The 23291-nt window shown below is 45.8% G+C and overlaps 1 protein-coding gene across 2 annotated transcripts in view; it reads left to right on the forward strand.

The window, feature by feature from the left end:
- LOC142584283 (uncharacterized) overlaps positions 1-23291 on the forward strand; it is a 94126-nt gene that overhangs the window by 10595 nt on the left and 60240 nt on the right. For both annotated transcript variants that reach the window (XM_075694421.1, XM_075694420.1), the window contains exon 2: positions 12252-12388. In XM_075694421.1, the coding sequence (XP_075550536.1) occupies positions 12252-12388 (137 nt within the window). The remainder of the gene's footprint in view (positions 1-12251; positions 12389-23291) is intronic.

The raw sequence follows: 23291 nt of genomic DNA on the forward strand, positions 1-23291 counted from the left end.
CAACTTCTCCCGTCATGCACAAGTTCCCGATTCTCGGCTCATCGATGCTCTCCTCGCCGTCCTCTGCAAGATCCCGGCATGCTCTGCATGAAACATTGCTGACGTCATATACAATGTGGCCTGTAACTGAGGAAGACGCAAGTTAGGCTGTTCGAGGCAATTAATTAAATTCATATGTAACAATCTGTGCAACACTCAAACCTGATTTTTTGAGGACATGACTGAAGTGTTCAGAGGAAGGGACCCAATGAATTTTCTCGACATCCGTTGTCGTCGAAAAATCGCCGGAGTTGCCCTCATATACAGTCCAAGTAGACTTACTTACAGTGTGTATACAGAGTGGATACTTCAAATGTGGGAAGACAAAAACACAAATCTGCTCTGGTCTGAGTATTTCGAATGCATCGTAATTCCAAGACCTCGTTACTGTGATCGTACTGACAGCTGCAAATACGGGAAATACGCCCTGTTCCAAGAATCGGTACAGTGACCAGCGACACGCTTCAAGAAAGCTTGGCAACACTATCTATAAGAGCTCATCATGCGTATTAGGTAATCAGATCTCTCAATGAAAAGGATAAATCTCACTGACACATTTCTGAGCCTATGTTAATCCAACAATAATCAGCGTGCAATATAAAGATTGTCCCACATAAATTGAGTCAAAGATTTAAAAATGAAAAGCACCCCGCACGCGTGTTGACTCGTATGTATAATGTTGGCACTGACCTAGAGTTACTCAGGCTATTTTTATTTTCCCCTTAACTCACTTATTATCTATGTTTAATTAATCAACTCTTTAAGCATGGTCTGCAGACCCCAACTGTGATACACAAAGTTGTAGAGCACCTTGAGAAACTACTTAATAAATTGTTTCCAACGCAATATATCTCACCTAGTCCTTCCTTCCGCGTTCCAAAGGAAGTCCGCGAAATATAAAAAAATACCATGTAACGGGGCGATTGTGCACTGTTATCGTGATGCTTTCAAGTGTGCGATGAATGAACAATGTCGGCTGCAGTGAGACTGACCCGTTACAAGGCGTTATGTCTGGTGTACGTATCTGGGCATGAGGGTTTGATCACATGACGCTACAAATTGGTGCGGCTGGCCGAGCGGTGCCGAAGCAATATAGCGTCCACAACCTTCTTTCCCACAACCTCCTTTCTGGCGCAGGCGTCATGAGAACGTGGGGTCTCGGATCCGGCAACATTGATGCCTTAAGGTATCATGTGCGGGCTTATTGACCGGTTGTCTTCACCCAAAAAGGTCACGTTCTCGTGACGCCTGCGGCAGAAAGGATGTTCCACGTCCGCCGCCAAGGTCTGTGAGTGGTGGTGCTGGCTAACACTCCCAGGGTTCTACAAGGAAACATAAATACCCAAGGATGTGGTTGGGGTAACAGCGCCGCGGTAGCTCAATTGGTAGATCATCGCACGCGAAATGCGAGGGTAGTTGGATCGTTCCTCACCTGAGGCAAGTTGTTTTTAATCCACGTCCATTTCCATTAAAGGGATGTGGACACAAAATCTGAACATTTTACGATAATACAGAAAATGAGTCCTCAGTGTGCGAGTACACCGAAAACAAGTAGTCACTTCGCTCATTTTCCAGCGGATGGCTTTATTTTTGGCGTTTTTGTGAGCGCGCGCAACGCCGCCCGGCCCAAGCGAGTTGGAAGGCGTGACGTCACGACACCCCCGTCGGATAGCCAGCCGGCCGGCCACGGTCATTCGAGGCGCGCCGCCGCCGCAATCGCGAGCATGGATTCGGGTTCTGGTGCCTCTACCAACGATGAGTACACGTCTGCAGACGGGGACCGTTCCAACTTAGCAAGAAATATAAGCTTACGGTTACGAGCGTTCCGCGTCAAGCGGCGACGTATAGCAGGAGGCCTTCAACAGGCAGTCCGGGCCAGCGAAATGGTAATTTCTTTTTCTAGTAAACTTGAAGTGCAGCAGCAGCAGCAGTTCCTAAAATTATGTTACGTAGGATGCAAAATGCTTAGTTTCGTGACCCGCGTTGAGGCAGAAAGGGAGCTATTACGGCTGAATCGTAGGTAGCGTAGCTCGTCGCTGGGTGCTTACCTACGCTGTCGGCTTTCGATCGCTGCACACTTCGTTTCTACGCGACGAGGCACGGCATGTGTACAATTTTCCAGCCGTTTCATAGCCCTGTGTTTACGGCTACTTTCACATTCGCACCATTAGAAGCCATTTACTGGTTGAACTCGTTGAGATGGGCGGCTGCGCTAGGGTCCCGTCGACCAGATCACTTAGCTACATCGATTCTGTGGCCATAGACAAAGGAAAGTCTTTGGCTGTGACATTTAACAGGGAAATTCTGCGCGAACAACCAGGTCATGAAACCCGACGTATGACTATGCAGAGACCTATGAAAATCCGTAATTTTTTGCTTGAGGTTGAAAAGCAACGTGTGAAACGGCAATGTAGATAAATGTGCTGCGCATTTTAGATTACTACACATGTATGCTGTTGTCTGGCGTTCATTCACTGGCTGTTTTTTGTATATTTGATCAATTAGAAGAGCGCTCGTATGCTGTCGTTCAATATTAGACGCAGCGAAAGTGCACACAACATGACTATTTTGTTTTGTGATAAACACATGCATCCGCACGGTAAACAATTTATGTCACAAGCCGAGAATATTTGTTCTTGCACAGCCAATGAAAGGGTAATTTCCCTTCTTTCAACAGGCACTCCTGCGGTCACCGCTGCGGCTACATGCATACAGAAAGAGAGAGGGTCTGTTGCCAGAACAACAAAAGTTGGCAAACACAGCTAACAGTTACGAATGCATCACTAAGCACCCGCTCTTTGAATTGTATCGCCTCAACAGGAGCCTTTTGAGCAGCATGCCAAGGCTTTTGAGCACAGCCGGGCTGGTCGCATAAGTATCGTTGACGAAGTGGTCCGCGCAAATTAAACCATTTTTTTAGAAGTCTCCATGCTGGGTGTGGTGGCTGACAGGCACGTATGCAAAGTTCACGCACCTTCTTGTCTCTGGGAAACGTGCGCGACGGCGTGTCACGACCGATAATGCTGTTATAACAGCCGTGGGCGCAGTAATGTCTGGGCATTTTCTTCCGCTACGAAGAATGCTTCAATACCAAATCGACGACCGTGCGAACACGCGTGTAAGATGCACCACCTGCATGGAGCGCTGACGGGGATAATGTTTCAGACAGACCACGTGCGAACATAGCCGACCGCGATAAACAAACGCTGCAAGGGACCGACACTCCGGAAAGGCTGCGCCGGCTGTGGCTGACCTTGGCCGCGCGCGCGCGGGCACGCGGGGGGGGTGTCATGACGTCAAGTTTCAGCTTCTCCCGGCGGCCGCTTGGAGGCAAGGCGCAACAGAAAATCGCAAAAGAAAGGTGTTTCTCATTATTTTTTTCAAAGCAGCTTGTTGTATTCGTCATTTTTAACAGTTCAACTTTTGTTCTGACGCATAAAACCGCCCACCAATTTTTGTGTCCGTATCCCTTTAATTAATCGTTTCTTTATTTCACTGATTAAGCACCAGTAATTTCCTCTATGTCGTTCTGGTGTCGGTGTTGGTTGGCTTATTATAACAGTATATATACACACATATATATATATATATATATATATATATATATATATATATATATATATATATATATATATAATGCACAAAAAGAGTACGACGTACGTGGCATTAGCGCAGTTTATTGCACCGACCTTTCGGCTGGTGGAACAGACAATGGCTCATCCACCAGCCTAAATGTCAGTGCAATACACTGTGCTTATTCAAATTAAGTGGTAGTCTGTTTCTTCATTTTACTGCCGGGGCCAGCTGGATTTCCACAGCCATAAGTATATATATATATATATATATATATATATATATATATATATATATATATATATATATATATATATATATATATACAGTCGCTTTGTGTTTGTGTACACAGAGAGCGGGAGAGAGCAGGGAGCCCCTCCCCCCATCTCGAACTCGAAATGTAGAGTGTACGCCACTGGCGTTTGGAGGCAACGCGTTCGTCTCACGGCAAGAACGCAGCACGCAGCAAGGTATGAATCATCGGTGCACCTATACTTTGCCGCGCAGAACCGAGTGAAGTGACCTTCGTGCTGTCTATCCCTTCAACGCAAACAGAGAGGCGAGAATGTCCCATGCGCAAAGGTATTAGGCGTCGAAGCACCTAGACTCCAACATCAACGCAGATCACTTTAAGGATAGGGTGCACGCGGCCGCAGAATACGCAGCTGCTGCTGGAATACAACACCGCCTCCCCTTCCGCCCCACCACCCGAAGTCTATGCCCACGACGGAATACGAAGCGCTTCCTGCTCATTTTCCTCCCCTTTATGCGCGAGATTGTGCCGCCAGCGTCTATTCACTGTAGCACACTTTCACTCCCGAATGCAGCATACGGCGCCCAGAGACGATGTTCTTGCCCTCGTCGCCACGATTTTTCGTATAGGGTCCGACTGAAATGCGCCTGGATTGTCCTTAGAATGGCTGTCGCAGTTACATAGGAACGGCACACATACACAGCACTGTATTTTTCGGAATGTGACCTGAAATTTTATTGCCCATGACTTTGGTATACAAGGAGGGCGCAACTCGGAGTCGGCGGTGCTAAGCCTCTCGGCTCGGGCAGCTCGTTTAGACGCAGCGGCAGACGAAGCCCTTCCACTGGTTGCGTCGCTCACTGTTCAGAAAGAAAGCGAGAGCATGGAAACTTGTGGTTCGCGCGGAACGCTTTCAGCAGCCGCTGCCCAGGCGAAGCAGCGTATGCGCAGTGGGTCTCAAGCCCACACTAGCGTTTCGTTTCCATATATCGCTTCGGTGGACCGACTCAACCCATGCCTTAGTAACGGCGACATCAGCTACCGGGTGGAGGTGATGGTTTATTGCCATCCCCATTGAAACGGCGCGGCGACAAATATTAACGTAGCCTGTTTGAGTTACTTGAGTTACTCAGTTACTTGCGCCTTGAAGAAGACAAGTCCACTTGTCGAAATGATAGCTCCTGCTTTCACCTTGTTCTCGTATTGCTCATTGTCTTTAATTTCCATCTTTCGAGGTCTACCTCTTTTTCTTTGAGTTACTCAGATACGTTATGCATGCGTTTCATTACAGCATTTTTGTATACATACCTTCTAACTCATTTCTCTTTCTCAAAACTTCTATATCTACCTTGTACCGCTACCTTTGGCCGTAGCCGATCCGGTCGTTTGAACCGCTTCCCTATTTTTCTTTTTCACCAACACTCAAAAAGTATCTTGCTTATATTAACTGCTGATAGGATGATGCGTCCATCAATCCAAAAACCGAGTGCTTCTGCAAGGTGTGCGTTACGTGCAGGACTCCGGAATAGGTTACGGAATGTGAGTGGTCTGTACCAGACCACTTACAATCCGCTAGGATATGCTGAGTGGTCTCCAGGTTTTCGCTGCAGCATACAGATGCCTCATCAAGTTTACAATACTTGCTCTGACAGGCTTTCTTTTGCTTAGGCAACCAACTCGAGCTTCAAGTAGCAAAGCACTTTCCTTCGTGTTCTCGTAAAGATATTTCTTTCTGTTTTCTTTCTGTATATTTTTGTACACATTTATGTTTTTATTGTATTCCTTTTTGGCAACCAATTCTTCTGTATTCCCCAGTTTATTTTTGATGACTGCTCGTTGTGTATTTACACTTGATTTACTGTGTACTTTATTGCCTACTTTCTTGACCTCTTCCTTCTCCATTCTGTGTCCACACTTAATAAGTACAGATACTTTTGCACTTTAGCGATCGATTTATTTTGATCCATGCTCCTTATTCTATCGACAAAACTGATTTTGTACTGCGCTTCTCTTACTTCAAACGGGACCCAACCTATGTCAAAGTGCGCTCCCTAATTTGAGGCTTTGCATGGGTTCCGAAACCGAACTGACCTACCGATCGTTTTTTAGCTTCTAGTTCCGACAAGATATCCGATTTTATGCGTAGAATGCTTTTTGTAAGCGTTAGCGCAGGCACCATTATCTTTTTCCAGATTCCACGCACGTTCCACAAAGGAAACCCATACGGGTTCCTCGAAAGGAAAGCCTCATAGTTGAAGTTCCTTCGTAGCAATTGCTACGAACAGGTGGATGTCTGATTTTCCCTTTATTCATTAGTTCTCTCCACCTTGCGGGTTTCAACAGAACTACTACATTAATGAAGTACTACGATACGATAGTGAAGCTGTGAACGGCTTTCGGACTCAGTTACTTGATTGCAGTAGTGCGGTGGTTCACACCTCGTGCTTTCTGATGAAAGTAGTTTTTTTCTTTTCGGACATCATGACGCATATTTTAGTTAAATGCCTTAACGACGATATGTAGGACGTTTATCCGTTAAAGTCGTTGGCTTACCCAGCTACTAGTCTTCGACTGATGTGCGAGCCTGGCTGTTTTGATGAGTTGCGCGGCAGGTTATGATGCTTGTTGGAGAGAAGGCACCCCAAAACAGAAGCAGCCGAACTTCTCCAGATAGGTAAGTAATCTCGTTTTCTTGAGCACTTAGCCCTTTTCCAATTTTGAAATTGGCAAGCGTAAGATGTTAAGCACGTCGTTCACTTTCTTCAAGCAAACGGTATGCCCCGTAGCGAAAGCGCGCCATACTAATGCGCTGCCGCCGTCACTTCGGTTGAAACAAGGGTAGGCGAAGAGGCAGCGGCGCCCCACGTGCGTAAAATTGCATAGCTTCATTTGTTCGTGTCTAGCAACGTTTCCTGAATTTGTATGAGAGAACACAATTGGAACATAAGGATCAGTTTCTCTGCGCAGTGATAATTTTGTACAGTGGCTACGCCATCTTTCATAGGGGCTCACGTGGGCCGTGTAAGCGCTTGTTCACGCGTTCCGTTATGTGAGAGGCGCGCTGCCTTTCAAGGTATTTAGGCAGGCACTACGAGGTCAGGAGAACCGTGACAAATAATTGTGCAGCAGGTGTGCAGCTCTGCTATGCTTGTACCACACTCGTACCGAAAGGCAGTGTTGCACTTCACGCTTACGTATTTCGTAACTATGGCGGCCGCCGTGGTAATTTGGGGCTCGAGGTCGTGGATGCGATCCCTGCAGCGGCCGCATTCCAAAGGAGCAGAATGCAAAAACGCTCCTGCATTGTGCATTGTATGCACGTAAAAATTCAAGGAAGTGAAAATTAATACGGAGTCCCCAACTACGACCTGCCTCATAATCAGATCGTTGATTTGGCACATAGAACACCACAATTATTTTTTGTTTTAAACCGTAGTGGCTCATCGTATACCGTACGGTTAGTGCGATCACCTCTTGTGCCGTAGCGGTTAAGCACGCCTCGATTTAGGTTGCAGATAATGATGTGGCGCACCGCAAAATATATTTGGCCTCTTCGGGATTTGAGGAGAACGGCCAACCAATAAGTCGCAGCTTCCGCGCGGTGACTGTAAACGGATACACAGCGCAAATGAACGGAGGTGTGGTGACAACGTCGGCAAAGAACACAGCCGCCGACGGGCTCGCCTTATCGCCTATCACCGCCAAAACTGCCGCAGTCAGCATCTTGATCTAGCGCGGCGATTTGCCGTTGAAGGCGTGCTGTACAATTTTAATAGACGACAACCGAAACGTACCACCGCTCTCTGCTGCCTCTTTGAGCTAGACCGATCAGAATGTGCGTTGCTTGCATAAGCGAAAGGAGCGCCAGTCGGCGCGCTGTCGCCTCGAGCTAAGCGTCGCACTCGAGCACCGTTTGCGCGGCGAAGAATGACGCAGTGTGAAGCTAGCTCACTACGCAGATGCTACCGCGCAAAACGCGCAAGGGCGTGTACGCCACATTCTACACACAAATCACGTGGGATGATCGGAGCCGCGCCGGAGCGGCTCGCTTCAAAGAAGCGGTACATGTTCTCACTCGTACAGGCACGCTCACGCTCGCATCGCTCTCGGCGTATGTTTAGGTCATTCCTGCTGCTGGACTTCTACCCAAAGATTCGATATCTGCTATGCACTGTCGTGTGGTCTTTGGTTCTGCGAGAGAGCCGGGAATATATTTCCCCTCTGTGAAACATCGCTGTGCGTCTCTTACCTACCATTTACCGTAGCAAACCATTTCTTCCTTTTTTCGACGGCACTTGTAAAGAGTCGGAAATTTTAACTTGCCAATATCGCGTGTACTTCTAGTTTTGCGTAGTTATGTGCAGTGCGTAGCAGATCCTTAATCCGCGTAATCTTATTTTCTGTCCGCATTCCCTTCTCACAGGTTAGGCATGCAGCAAATGCCCAGGTGCTAAAGTGTTCTACGTCAAGAGCAGCTTGGTGTCGTGCAAGAGACACCTGTTGAAATGTGGCTGATTCATTAGCAAGCTCACATCTTTGTTGCCACTCTCCATCAAGTGGGATTTTAGCTATTTTTTGTGCTGTCCTGTGGTGTACCAGCAGCCGCGTGGATGCTGTGAAGGCTTACTTTAGATTTGCTCTGGCTTTTAGTAGTAAATGATGGGCTACCTTTTGAGGCGAGGTATTTCCTTTTGCTTGTGAGAATGTTTATTACCCTAACCAAGTGATACGTGCTGTACTGGAAACAGCAGCGCGAACAGAGACGGATGAAGAAATAGGTAGCAGCACACACGAGCGCAAGATCAACTCAAAGTTTATTTTTGAAGACAGGTATTAAACACTCTGGTCAACTTGACAAAGGTAAAAAGCCGTGCATGCGTGGCAGAAACAGCCCCGTGCGACAAGAAAATATATGAAATACCATGTCATGTAGAATAAACGTGCGTGAAAAACATGAAACTATCGGACAAATCTTTCGAAAAAGCTAAAGTATTTCTCGTTAATATCACTTATAGGACAAACCTTTCTGTTGTGTTTTTTTTTAGTTTTTGACGCACATGTTTAGTCTAAAGGACATATATTTCGGTCCTTTTTTGTTGTGCCGGGCTGTTTCTGCTGCGCATCCATGGCTTTTTCTTTGGTAAGTAGGCCAGCGTGTTTAAAATCTGTCTTCACGAATAAACTTCTAGTTAAGGTCAGCGTTCATGTGTGTTCCTACCTTAATTCATCCTTCTCGTCTCTGTTTGGGTGCTTGTCAAATGTAAATCTACACCGAATTGGCGAAGTGTCCACAGAATTGATACATGAAGTTATCTGAGCTGTTTATTTCAGGAAGAACGCTATAGGGTCTTACCTTCTCTTTGTTTTTAACAAATGTACATTTTTCTAGTTCAACTTCAAGGAATCTTGAAGGGGACTACGCTAGCGCGATTGAAAGACGGGACAAAAGAAGACACATAGGGACACACGCAGCGCTGTGTGTGTCGCTATGTGTCTTCTTTTGTCCCGTCTTTTAAACGCGCTTCCGTACTCCCCTTAAAGATGCAACAAGCCCACATTGCAGCCCTCGTGAACTTTACTTCAAGGAGTCCCCTGAAGAAGCCAATAAGAGTGATGGTAACTTCATTTGTGTGTAAGATTTATGAACTTCATCCATTCAAGGCATGACATGTCACCTGCCTGTTTGTAGGTATGCAAGCATTCGTAGTTTTTAAACATACTAAGCTCCACTTTTCGGTTCTCATGACGCTGCTTTGTACTGTGCTGCATTCTGCAGGCGCAGAAACCTTTTTTTGCCGTAAGTGCATGTGTTCTTTTTGTATATATTGGAGAAAAAATTGTCGTGAGCTTAAATATGCATTTACATAACTTGTTTTTTTCAACACGGGTGCTGTATCTCCCTCCGTATTTGCTACTGCTTTGTCCCAATTTTTATGCAACCTTTATGTATTTTATGTAATAAAATTCTGGTGGCATTTTAATAACATTTTACCTGCGCAATTGAGGTGATTGGTGTTTCGTATACGCATTTATTTCCGTTTTTCACTGTCTGACCAATCTGGCTGTCCAGTCATTGGAACCTTATCTCATCCTTTATGACTATTTCTGAGGTACTTGATACTGCAAGCGCAGGTGACTATTTATTTGGCTGTTTAGAATTGTGTTAGCGTGTGTTACTAAGTCTTTCCTGTGCTAAATAATTATGTTTTCTCTTATCGTTCAAAGTATTAGCCTTGCCTTATCTCATTATTGACTGAGGTACGGTTGCTGGGTATAGTGAAAAAGGCCCCGAAAAGTGTCCAGAAAAATTAACTGAAAATGAGCTCACTAAATTGATGAAATGCCACCAACAAACTCTTCTGTATCCCAAATTAACATAATCAAATGGTGTAATGTTTGGTCTTGACTTGTGCCAGGGAGATAAGCTGCATTCAGTACACAACAGCTTTACAAGTTTATTTCTGAAGAAAGCAAACCTGGCTCGTCAGAAACGTGTGATTCAGGTGTTCACCATGCCCGACAACTTTCTAAATGATGTCTCGTCAATAGCTCAGTTGAGTGATGTTATTTTATAAAATAATTGGGCAACGAAAATATATACATCTCGAAGAGAAAGCTCAGACACGTTTACTTTGGTACTTCATTAAATTTTAATCGCGGTGAAAGACGTGTGCTAAAGCTTGTATATATTTACGTGAAGCCATTTGTTTCAAGTCAGTTATTTTGCCTTCTCACAGTCAGCCGTAACTCTTCCTGTGATGTGTTAATGTGCAAAACATTTTAATGTAACCTATTCAGATGCATTTTCTGTATTCACGCGCAAGCAGCCAGAAGTGTTCATGAGTTCAAAGTTGTTGTTACAAAGGTATGCTTAAGCCCTGCCTTTTGAGTCGCTTTGCTTTCTATTCATAAACTTAAGTCGCAAGTGAAGACCACAATGATCGTTTTGATAGAATTCATATGTATAAGTTTTTCAGATGTATTTACACTACAGTAGGTACTAGCCTATATCTTCAGGTTCGATGTAGTGGTGGCTTATGTATTGTAATAATGTTTCATGTGAACGCATCTTTACTGTAAATAAAGGTACTTCAAATTGATCAGTCGCTCCTTTGCTTTTGTTTGTGTTTGGGAAATTTATGAGCAGGTACCGGGGCACGCAAGTGTGAATAGCAAGGCAATTTCAATATAAGAATAAAAATCCACTAGCCCAACGAAATGCATATCATATTTCAATGGCGACTTCTGAAATCTCAATGCCATCTCAAGTGGGCCACAATGTACTTTTCAGTGCTGTGGCAATAATAACTCAACAACAGCTCAACAGAACTACCACAACGTCAGTTCAATGCAGCATCAATGGTAACCCAACAACCATTCCACAAAACGAACACAACGAGCCGTCAAAGCACAATGGACTTTCAATGGTAACTTAACAATTATTCAACTTTGAGACACCCAATGTTGTTCCAATTAAATTTCAGTGGCCAATATTCAAGTCCTCAACACTCACCCAACAATTCTCCGACAAACTCAACTACTCCTCAATAAAAAACTCAACATTGATCAATGATATTTCAGTGCCTTCTCAATATTTTTTGCAAGGGCGAGCGGATGCTTGTTTCCATGGACACGTTAACCTGCACAATGAAAAGCATGTGAAAACAACATTTTCATAGAGTCGTGGCAGTATTTGTGCACTTGTATGCAGATGACTGTTGTGTCGTTCCGTAACGCAACATAGCCGCCGTTGGAAGTTCAAATTGAGGTGTGCTTTCGTAGGTAGAAATTCTGAGCATGTCACCATAATTTTGTCGTCACCTTACCTCACCCTACCAGAACTAGCAAATTCAACACTCTGGTGCTTACACTACATAGCGGGACAAACAAAAACAATCTGCAACTTTCAAGCAATGCACAGAAAGCACTAAATGTCTCCCAATATAAAATTGACCTCCATTTCTCAGCGCTGCCTCCCCAAGTGAAAAGTTTCAAGGGACGGGTAATTTCTCTTTTACATTCACTTTCACAGTACAAGCTCTATTCTTTAGGATCAGGAATAAGTACAAGAATGCTGCTATTGCCATTTATGATTTTAGTGCACTTTCCTCAAAGGAACGTCGCAACAAAAACTTGCTGCTGAGGAAAAGTGCTATTGTATTAATTACGCCATCATCACCTGTTTTCCTATGAAACTCAAATAATGCGCCTATAAATATTTTTGTGCCTTATAAAATAACGCAAAATTAGTAAAATGTACTCGTGGCTTTCCTGGTGGTTTTCCTTTAGTAAGATTTCGGTTCGTTGGGTCTGCTTTCTTCCTATTTCACCTGTACTAAGAAGCTATCATGGACTTGAAGGAAATACAGTTTTATTTCTGTTCCAGGCACTTAACACATCTGATCCTGTTTGGTTGCTGAAACGTACAGACAATATAGATAATAGTACATGTATCTATACAAAAACGATGTTCCTTAACAAGACCGACTATGAATTTAAGTACTATTTTATGGCTAGTGGCAGGTAAGTAATAGAAACTACATTTGAATAGTAGCGTACTCTTTGAATAGTAGCGTAGTAGTATCGTAGCGTAGTCTAGGAGGAAGAATTCCCTTCTAGAGCGTTTAAAAATATGTTCAGTTACAAACGGCTTGTCTTTCAGTGAATACTTTTTTTCCTTAAAAAGGCAGGAGGTTCATGTTGTGTTGATAATTTTTCTCTTGAAGTTCAACTGAATACCACAGCTTGACTGGCAATTCTGCATTCGTATTATCTTTTTTTGTTTGTTTGCTAAGGCAAGCCAGTCATATTCAATGACCTTTAACTACGACTGTTATACCTCATATGACGGACTTAAAAGCATGCGTTACAATGAGTGATTTATAGAGCACAAACTTGATTCGCCTACAAAAATAAAAGCGCCAATCGTTTTTACTAAACAAAGGCAAGATAAACATCGCTAATACTCTTACATCGGAACATACGCTGGTAACGGTAAACATATGAGTAAATACAATCATACTAGATTAAATGCACGCTACACTAGTGGTATATTTTTAATAGGCAAGGGACCCTCAAGCTAAAAATATTTCCTGCTCAATTTTCGACGTAGTCCTGGAACAGACATAATTTAGGCGGCCCTAGCTGCTCATTATGTATATATATGAACTCCTGTGTTTTCCCACCAGATTAACGAGCATGAGGTAATTAGTTACTATGTGATGACCAGCTTGATGATACATTAATAGCTTTTATTTGAGAGGGTGGAAATATTGCATATTATGTTTGTACTTGGGCAAGTTAATAGTTGATGTATATCGCAGATATTATATACAAGGTTACCTTAAGTACTGGGACATTTGCACATACCATCACATTTGTAAACTGACATAACTATTTTATTGTAGGTAAGAGGCAACATGAATTAGTATGGGCTCATTGTTACGCTACTAGGATTCGGAAAAGGTAACAACAAGAGCCAGATAGTGTACCTTGCTGCAAATGGCACCTAAATGCCTAAGCGTGGTGTAGCTATGAGCGAACACACCGTAAACTTCGGAATTGCATCGTAGTAACGCCATTGCGAGCAACATATAACCGCATTCTTAGACACAGTTAGCATGACAGTTTATGTTGCATCACTGAACCAAACGCACTACAGAAACAAACATAAATTTACTACACCCGTTTTGGTTAAATGTTGCAAAGATTCACATTTTCTACAGACTGTTTTATGCTATAAATACATGTGGCCGACGAAAGAACAAATGATGTATGGAAAGGCGTGAATATTAACTAGATGTAGTTCTCGCTGGCTGCTCTGCGGTGAAGGAAGTTTAAGGGGACAGAAAACGAAAGAGGGGATACGAGGGAGAACTAAGTAATGCACCAAGCAATCCAGTGGCAGCAGGTGCCATCCTTTGTCTATTAAGTAGGATGGTAGACCTCACAAATTTGAGAAAAGCGTAATAGGTAGTCTTCTGTGCAGGGCAGCTGACGTAAAATTTTCGGTTCTGATAGTGGGCGATTCTTGTTGCTTCTTGTTCGCCTGGGAGTATGGCGTCACAGCCGGTATATCACAATATTTGTAGTATTGCATATATGTAGCTAATTCCCATTAACGCGCCAAGAAAGTGAGCTTCAGAATTGTGGCTAGCCGGCCTCCTTATTATGAACATATACTTCAGCAAACAGCGCTAAACGGGACACAGAAAAAGGGGCACGCGACAGAGGCGCTGTGTCAATCTATGTCTCTCTCTAACCACTTTTCCAGACCCACGCCTACTCGACTCACTAGCAAGTACGTGGTACCACGAGTAAAGCCTAACGCTGCAGTGCTGTGCGAACCGACTTCGATAAGGTTACTGCAGAAATTCCCTAGTGCGACTTGTAAGATAATGAGTAAACATTATTTCGCGTCTCTGATCTTGCACTCATTCAATGAATAATTGAGTGACCGAGGTACGCTCACCGCGACTCACTGTGTCAACGATGATGCAATGTGCGGCATGTATTCGATAACATGTTGCCAAAACCTACTCGTTTAACCTCATGAGCAGAATTAATCTTATTGGGCGATAACATTGCAATCGTAATAATCATAAATTAGGGTTAAGTATTGGTAAACTAATAAATATTATTTGTTCCTATTATTGTTTATTAGGCGTAAGTAACGTAATCTAATTATTACAGATATCTCATGTGATTTTAATTGCCCATAAATATTCCTTATTATCCTTCATCAATTTAATGTTATAATCATTCAAATGTAGGTGTATGTAATTTCACTAACCCTTAATTTCACGATATAATCATGAGAACGTGATCCCGTTCTCGTCAGGCCTGAGACAGAAGGCCGCCGCCAATGTCTGTGAGTGGGGGTGCTGGCTAACACAGCCAGGGTTCTACTAGAGAATATAAATACCCAAGAAAGTGGATGGCGAAACGGCGCCGCGGTAGCTCAATTGGTAGAGAATAGCACGCGAAATGCGAAGGTTGTGGGATCGTTCCTAACCTGCGGCAAGTTGTTTTTTTCATCCACTGTCATTTCCATTATTTATCGTTTTGAGAATAGGTTTACTTGCAACTCCTTATGCAAAAGCCCAGCGACAAGGAACGGCGAGACAGCCCGAAGCACTGTCCAAGACGACGCCAACAATCAACAGCGTGAGCCGAGCCGAGTGGCGCATTGGTGATGCGGCTGTGCAGTGATGCGTGTCTTCTTCTGAACAATCTCCCCCCGAACATAAAGAGCCATCCTGGCGCCTTAAAATCGAGAGGCAGAGGGTCGTGGTAGGGCTTGAGACGCGAGACGTGGACAATGTCACGTGCATGCCGTCGCAAGTCGTCAGGTGGTGACAGTGGTTCAATGAGAAAATTCGAGGCGATGTTTGCTCCAATACTCGGTAATGCCCTTCGAATTTTGGGACGACTTTCGAGGAAAGCCCTGGCGTTTGGAAAGTGACATACAGCCACACAAAAACGCCTGGAGCGTAGGTGGTGTTTGGAAGCGAGTCAGTGCGGTTTTCTGTCTGGCGCTGCTGTTGCTCTGCCGTAAAGGATCGCGCTAGCTGGCGGCATCCTTCGGCTTGGGCGACGTCGGACATAGGTAGACACTCGGAGGCGTCACGAGGGTACGGAAGGAGCATATCGATGGTATGCCTAGCCTCGCGGCCATACAGGAGGAAGAAGGGTGAAACTCCCGGTAGTGGCTTGGCACGCCATGTTGTACCCGAACGTAAAGAATGGAAGGATGTGCTCCCAGTTACCGTCATCAGATGCCACGTACAACGAAAGCATATCTCCAAGTGTGCGATTAAATCCCTCTGTAATAATATTTGGGGTTTTACGTGCCAAAACCACTTTCTGATTATGAGGCACGCCGTAGTGGAGGACTCCGGAAATTTCGACCACCTGGGGTTCTTTAACGTGCACCTAAATCTAAGCACACGGGTGTTTTCGCATTTCGCCCCCATCGAAAAGCGGCCGCCGTCGCCGGGATTTGATCCCGCGACCTCGTGCTCAGCAGCCCAACACCATAGCCACTGAGCAACCACGGCGGGTAAATCCCTCTGTGAGCCCGTTATTCTGGGGATGGTATGCCTTGTTTTTCCGATGAATAATGTGGCATTCCGAACGCAAACTTTCGAGCACTTTGCAGAGGAAGGCGCGACCTCGATCGCTGCGGAGTTCGCGGGGTGCGCCGTGTCGAAGGATGAAGCGATGTAGGACGAAAGAGGCTACAACCCGCGCTGTTATTCACAATTTCTTTATTTTATTTATTAAGCACACGTAATCTTCCGTATGTTGTCCTTGGTGTCAGTGTTTGTTGGCTTCTTGTGATATTACTAATAAAAATGGTATCGCTCGGTTAGCCCCTGTTCTTCTCGTTTATTAAATAACGAGTGTGTCGAATCCGGCGACATTGATGCATTCAGGTAGCATGTGTAGGTTTATTGACCGGTTGGGTTCACCCATGAAGATCCCGTTCTCGTGACGCCTACCGCAGAAAGGATGTTCCGCATCCGCCGCCAAGGTCTGAAAGTGGGAGCGCTGGCTAAAATTTTCTGGGTTCTGCTAGGAAACACAAATACCCAAGAAAGCGGATGCGGAAACAGCACCGTGGTAGCTCAATTGGTGGAGCACAGCTTGCGTAATCCGAAGGTTGTGGGATCATTCCCCACCTGCGGCAAGTTGTTTTTCATCCGCTCTCATTTCCATTAATTTATTGTTTCTTTATTTCATTGATTAGGCACAAGTAATTTCCCCTATGTTGTCCTTGGTGTCAGTGTTTGTTGGCTTCTTATGATATGACTACCAAAAATCGGGCCCATCAGTTAACGCCCATCTCTTCTCGCTTATGGAGTACATTGTGCCACGCGTCACAGACACACAGAAAAATTTTCTACGGCAGTAGCCTTAGATGTTCACGCAGTGATAACCGTCGCATGAACTTGCGTCACTGCGTATCGGACTCATGGGCATGTGCCTCTCTTCCGTGAAACCGTTTAACGCCACTGGGGACGTGCGCCCTTCAAGGAGCCTCTTTGACCAAACTAGGGTCAGTGGGTATGTGCCACTCGGTATGCGCCCCCGCTTCGATGAACAGTTTTTATGCCAACTTGGGATACTCGGTATGTGCTACTGGGTATCCTTCGGTATTTAGACTGAGAGAGCGGAACTAGGTAATATGTTTGCAGCTTCCTGAAATAGCACGTAGCCTCTTTGGAAGTAAAGAATCTCCTCCTATTCCCCTGTTCAAATATGTGAGTGAAATGACTCAAACAGCACAATCGGTGCGACTGGAAGGCCTCGTCTATTAATTGGAAGACCTGTTTTATTGTACACCGCATCGCAAGCTTTCGTACTGTGCTAAGAAGTATATTACATAGGAAAATGATGAGCATGTAATATGTTTATACAGAAGTGCAAAGCGTTTGTCGTCGGCTATAAAAATTGGTTACTTATTATTCCACTTTTACCTTTGGCTAAAGAGTCGATGGTGTTGGCTTTCTATTACTATTTCTATTGCGAAGACATTGCTATTCTCGAAGCTTCCAGGGGGCAGGGCGTGGTGTTTCACAGGTTCGCAACATCTGTCAGGTAGAATATGATGTTCTTAAGCCTTATGCTCTCATCGCTATTCTTCTTTCGGCTCACCCAATCGTACAAATGTAGCGTGTTTTCGACGTCCTGATTGATGATGCCGACGAAGAAAACGGAATCTTGCTGGCGCATCGCACGAAAAAATATGCAAGCCAGTAACACCGGAGGCTGTTGAACGCTTGTGTCGTTTGTGATCGTAGTAGGTAGACTGCAGCCTCGGAGCTCCATGGCTGTAGTCTTGAATCCTATTGAGTAACTCTACCAACTATAATAGGGGTTTCATGCCTGGTGTTGAGGAGCCATGAGACGGGCAGTAACACAACTCGAGCCTCTCGCATCGGTGGCAGGTGATGGAGACCTGTCTAACATGCATATTCATCTGCTTCACTACAAAGTGCAGAAGTCTGGGATGTGTATAAGGTCCAAAGCAGTGCCAATTTCGAACAGCACATTTCTGACTCATCTGAGTGCAACGTAAGTGATTTGGCTCTCGCAGTGTAACCCTTCGTCAATTATTGCTTGATGTTTCTGCAAAAATGCAAATTCTAGGGCAGTAGATGTTCTCAGGCTGTTTGAAAATGCGATGATGGGTTCAAGCATTGACTGAAACGATTACTGGTCAGCGGATAAGTTCAAGCCTACAGGATATTTGAAGATAATTGTGTGTTCGCTCGCAAAAAAAAGTTGTAAATATGGATAACTATGGGACAGCATGACCTCGTGAGCTGTAATCTGCATCTGAAAAAGCAGCAGTCATCGCTCATGCGCATACATTCCCGTGTGGTCCCAACGTGCTCCCTGCTTTCTTTGGCACTGGCGTTGTGTTTTCAACCGCAGTGAGGTGCGCCACAGTGAAAAGTGGAAAAATGATGCAACTAATCTATCTAGCGGCTGTAGGGGGAACGATGTCAAACAATCTTCAGGTGTGCAACAGGGCTCATGTGTTCCAAGCCTTTGTAATGAGGGGAGAGGATACATAGGACAGACGTGCACATGCCTGAATAAGCGTTTGGCCGAGCATGAGGGTGCTATTAAAATCAATTAGGGCAGAACCCATCTCAGGATGAATCTTACAAATGCGATTACTATTCAAGCAATGTAGCGACACACCGTGTTACGGAAGTCACGCTTCTTTATTATTTGTAATGGTCATTCCAAGGCTTTCTTCGCTTAGGCTACATACGACGTACGCTCACTTCGCTATCGGCCATGTTGCTGTGCCACTCGCTTACCAAAGTAGGCAATACGCATGGCAGCGTGTCAATGATTCTGTGAAGACTATTCAGGGCCGACGGTAGAAAGAGAATACGGAATGACGTTGATGACGTCACGGTGACGGCATCATAATCAATTATTGATAACAAATGAAGGACAGCGTCGCCGTGACAACGATTGTGTAATGACGACGGCAGAGCGTGAGTTGCATGACTACAATATAATGGCAACAAATTCATCCCCATGACGTCATGACAACGAATGCATGGCGACTGCATAATGACGGCGTCGTCTAGACGACGGCATGACGGGATTCAGACGATAAAAATGAAATGAGGACGATGCAACGAATACGATGTTATCACAGCCACAGGCACGTGCATCGTGGCCCAAGCTATGTGACAAATGAATTGCAGAAATGTGCAACGCTGCACACTTCGGTGGCCTAGATAGACAGACAGACAGACAAATAACTTTTATTTTGGTTCTGAGGAGACGATGAGTGTCCCCGTTAGGGGGCAGCGTCTGCGTGCCGCACCCACGACGGAGCTGGGAGGCTGAGACTCTCGGCGATATCGCGGGCTCTCCGGACAGCCTTGAGCTGCTCTTCCTTGGTGGAGCTGGTGACGAGCCGGAGCCAGTCTTCCTCCGAAGAGGGAAACCCTCAGCCTCCGCCCAAGTCGAGGCACTGCCAGAGCATGTGCTGAAGAGTGCATCTGCGATATCTACAGCTCGGACAGCCCGGGTTGATGCGGCCTAGCAAATTTGAACAAATCTGCAGCATTCGCAGGTTGATTTCCCGTGGTCTTTTTAGGTGTGGAATTGGAAACCTCTGACGCCCTAGTTGATGGTCCTTGCAGACCTCGTTAAAAGCAAGGAGAGGGTCCCTGTGCCATTGCCAACCCCCGGCCTCCGATTGCCCACTTCCGGGGCTGCGGATGAGATCTCGCGCCTGGGAGTGAGCAAGTTCATTGGCGTTGGGGACGGCGTCATGAGCATCGCTGCCCATGTGACCGGTAAACCAGATTAAGTGCTTTTTGCCTGTCCAATATGCTGCAGAGGGAACGCGAGCGGCTTCCCTGCATACTGAGCCTTACATGAATGCTCTATTGGCAGCTCGCGAGTCTGTGAAGATAGTGGAACGGTTTATTGGTGGCCATGAAGATGGCTGCAGCCACCTGTTCAGCTTTGTCGGCGTTCCTATTTTCATGCGTACGCGACGTCAGAAGCTCCCCCCGCAGCGCGGTAGCCACTGAAACAAAAAGATTGGACGCTGGGTATAGCGCAGCGTCGACGAATGCGACGTTGTGTTTAATCTTAGCCGCCAGGCTAAGAAGGGCCGTAGCCCTCGCTTTACGTATGCCGTAATTGTGCTCGGGGTGCATATTTCTAGGTATCTGGGATACCGAATGCATTTCTCTGACTTTGACAGGGAGCTCGCACTCCCTCTGTTTGATGATGCTCGAACCTTGACTGATATACGCTAGTAGCTGTCTGCCGTCTTCCGTGGAAGCCAGTCCTGCAACTTCTGCTCTTTGTTGCGCCTCGGCTATCTCTTCAAAGGTGTTGTGGACCCCTAGCTCCAACAGCCTTTCGTTACTGGTGCTCTGTCGGAGACCCAGTGCGTTTTTTATGTTCTTGCGAATGATTGTTTCTAGCCTAGGCGCTTTCCTTCTGCTCCACTTGTGGGCCAGGGCTGTGTAGTTAATGTGGCTGATTAGGAAGGCGTGGAAGAGTCGCCGAAAATTATCCTCCGATAGCCCGCCTTTTTTTAGCCATCCTCGTGATTAACTTTGTCATGGAATCGGCTTTGGTTGCGATGCGCTGTAAGATGTAGTCAGTACTAGCGTCCTCCTCCAGGAACATGCCCAGGATTCTTACTCTGTGTACTACCGGGATAATGCGTGCGGTCTTGGTGGTGATAGAGATAACGGGACATGTCCCTTTCTTTGCACTGATTGCGGGTCCGTATAGTAGCAGTTCCGATTTCTTAGCCGATAGGCAGAGTCCTGTCTTCGTGGGAAAATCCTGGACGACAGTGATCACTGTTTGTAATTTGTCTTCGACGCGCCCGTCGCTACCTTCCTCGCACCAGATTGTGATGTTGGCGTAGAAGGCGTGACCGACACCTTCAATTTCGGCCAGGTTGCGGAGTGAGCTGTCATGGATAAGTTGAATAAAACGGGGAGAAGGCTGTGCCTTGCAGGGTGCATCTCGGTCCGAGATCGAATGTTCTTGAGCCCAGAGCTCCTAGGCGAACGGTGGCTTTTTTGTTTTTTATAAAGTAGCTGACGTACTTGTTGAATTTTTCTCCCAGACCCGCTTCCTTAATCGATTCGAGTATGTGAGAGTCTGCTACCATATCGACGGCCTTTTCTAGGTCCAGTGCCAGAACGGCTCTGGTGTATTTGGACGCCTCGTTAATACCCTTGTGTTTTAGAAGCAGCATTACGTCCTGTGTGGACATGGATAGTCTGGATCCAATCTGATTAAACGGAAGGAGATTCCTTTCCTCTGTGAATTTAGTGACCCTATCTAGAATGATGTGCCTTCTTTACACAGGAAGTGGGTGAAATCGGCTGGAGCGAGTAATACTCTAAGTGTTTCATTGGCTTCTGAATGAGGATTACAGTCGCGTTACGCAACTACAATGGTACCTCGCCTGTCTCCCAAACCTCGTTATTTTTGCTCGTGAAGAGCTCGATGGCCCCGTGATCGAAATTCTTTAATAGTTTTTCATCCCATCCGGACCAGGTGCTGATCTGCAATTGAGTTCGTATAAGACCTCCCTCACCTCCGCGCACGTGAAGGGGTAGCCCAGAGGGTCGTTACGTTCTCGTCCGTCGCAGAGGGGTAGTCATTGTTAGAGCCGGTTCAATACAGAGGTATCTCGAGGGCAGGTCGTCTGTAATCAGTTTCTATGTTATGCCAGAGTTTTTTTTATGTTGTGGATGAGTCTATCAATAGCGAGCCGCTGATTGGCTTTCAATTGTTTATCCCCAAGCAGATGCTTGAGAATGTTCTATTTTGCTCCGCTCCTCATTTGCCCGTCGATGGCATAGCATACTTGGTCCCATTGCTGCCGAGCGAGGGTTTGGCTATGGCCATCTATTTGCTCATTAAGTTCTGTAATCTTTTTGCGTAGGCGTCTATTTAACGTTTGTGTTTTCCATTGAGCCTGTAGTGTGGTTTTGGCTTCTAGCAGGTGTGCGAATCTACTGTCCGTGCGCTCTACCTCTTTTTCTGTCCCTACTTCCTCTGTGGAAGCAGCAGCATCGCTGAGGCGAGCGAATAATTTCTCTAACGAGCTGTATTTAGTCTCGTCCTTATTTCTGAAAGCTGAAAAGAGGTCCCAATCCGTTACTCTGGATTTTCTGAGAGGCGGTGATGAGACTTTTGTGGCGAGGCTGCTGATGTAGTGATCACTGCTGAGATACTCTTGTAAATTGGTCGATACCGGTTCCTGCGCCTTCCTAACAATGACAAGGTCGTGCATGGTATCCCTGCTGACCGAGTTGCCAATTCTAGTGGGGTATTTTGGATCGGTGACCAAGGTGAGACTGCAGACTGCTATCTGTGCCCGGAGTGCCTTGCGCTTGGCTGTAACTTTGATGTAACCACAATCTTGGTGTTGTGCGTCAAAGTCCCCTGCTATCGTAAGCGAATGATTGCCTGCAATTTGACGTGCCATCTGGAAGAGAGCGTTAAACGTCTCCCTTCTGTAGGCTGGTGAGCTGTACACGTTCAGAATGAAAACGGATTGGTTGAGTTTAGTGGTTTAGACGAGCTCGATCATAATGTGTTCGATGTTTAAGTTCAGCCTAACGTAGTGACGTAAATAGGCGAGACTCTTCGAGACGAGTGTCACTACTCCTCTTTTGCCCTCCCAAAAGTGCCGCTCTGCATGGTAGTCGCAAAGAGCGATCACATCGCTGAGTGTTTCCTGGACGAGGATTATTGACGGCCTTTGGTTAGCAGAGCTTAGTTGCTGCAAGACTGCCTTCCTTTTGCGTAAGCTAGCGCAATTGCATTGCCAGATAACTAGACTGCTTGCGTTAGCCATTTTACTTACGTAGTGCGGGTGTACGAAGCAGCACAAGCTTTCAGTCGGATTCTAAAATTTAAAGCCTCGCTGTGTGCTCGTTCAGCTGGAGCTTTATGGGGCTAATTTCGGCAACTATGTCCGATCTTAGCTGGCCAAGAAGTTGCTTGATGCCCGAAACGTTAAGCGTCTCCTCATCCATGGGCTAGGGGTTCACCCTGCGTTTAGCGCCTCTGTTGGGAGAGGCGGCTGCTGTGGCAGCTTAGCCGCAGATCGCGCGTTCTCTGTGTTACATTTCCTGCAATAATGATTTATTTTCAGATAGTTCCTTTTGAAGAGACCCGTTTTCGCGCTCGAGTGATTTAATTTTGCCTAGCGTTTGCTATTGTAGTTGCCCTTGTTGGGCAGGGGGCACGGGTCTCACCTGTTTTGGCTGCCTTGTCCGCCGAGTTGGGTTGCGAGTTGAGCCGGACCCGGGATCTGCTCCAGGATCTCGATCTCGGGCGTTCCGCGGTGGAGTTCCTGGTAGCCTCCGTAGTTGGCGTTGTAGCGGCAGCTAGCGTT

This window comes from Dermacentor variabilis, chromosome 6 (genome assembly GCF_050947875.1).
Source record: "Dermacentor variabilis isolate Ectoservices chromosome 6, ASM5094787v1, whole genome shotgun sequence".
In the NCBI taxonomy this organism is placed as follows: Eukaryota; Metazoa; Arthropoda; class Arachnida; order Ixodida; family Ixodidae; genus Dermacentor; species Dermacentor variabilis.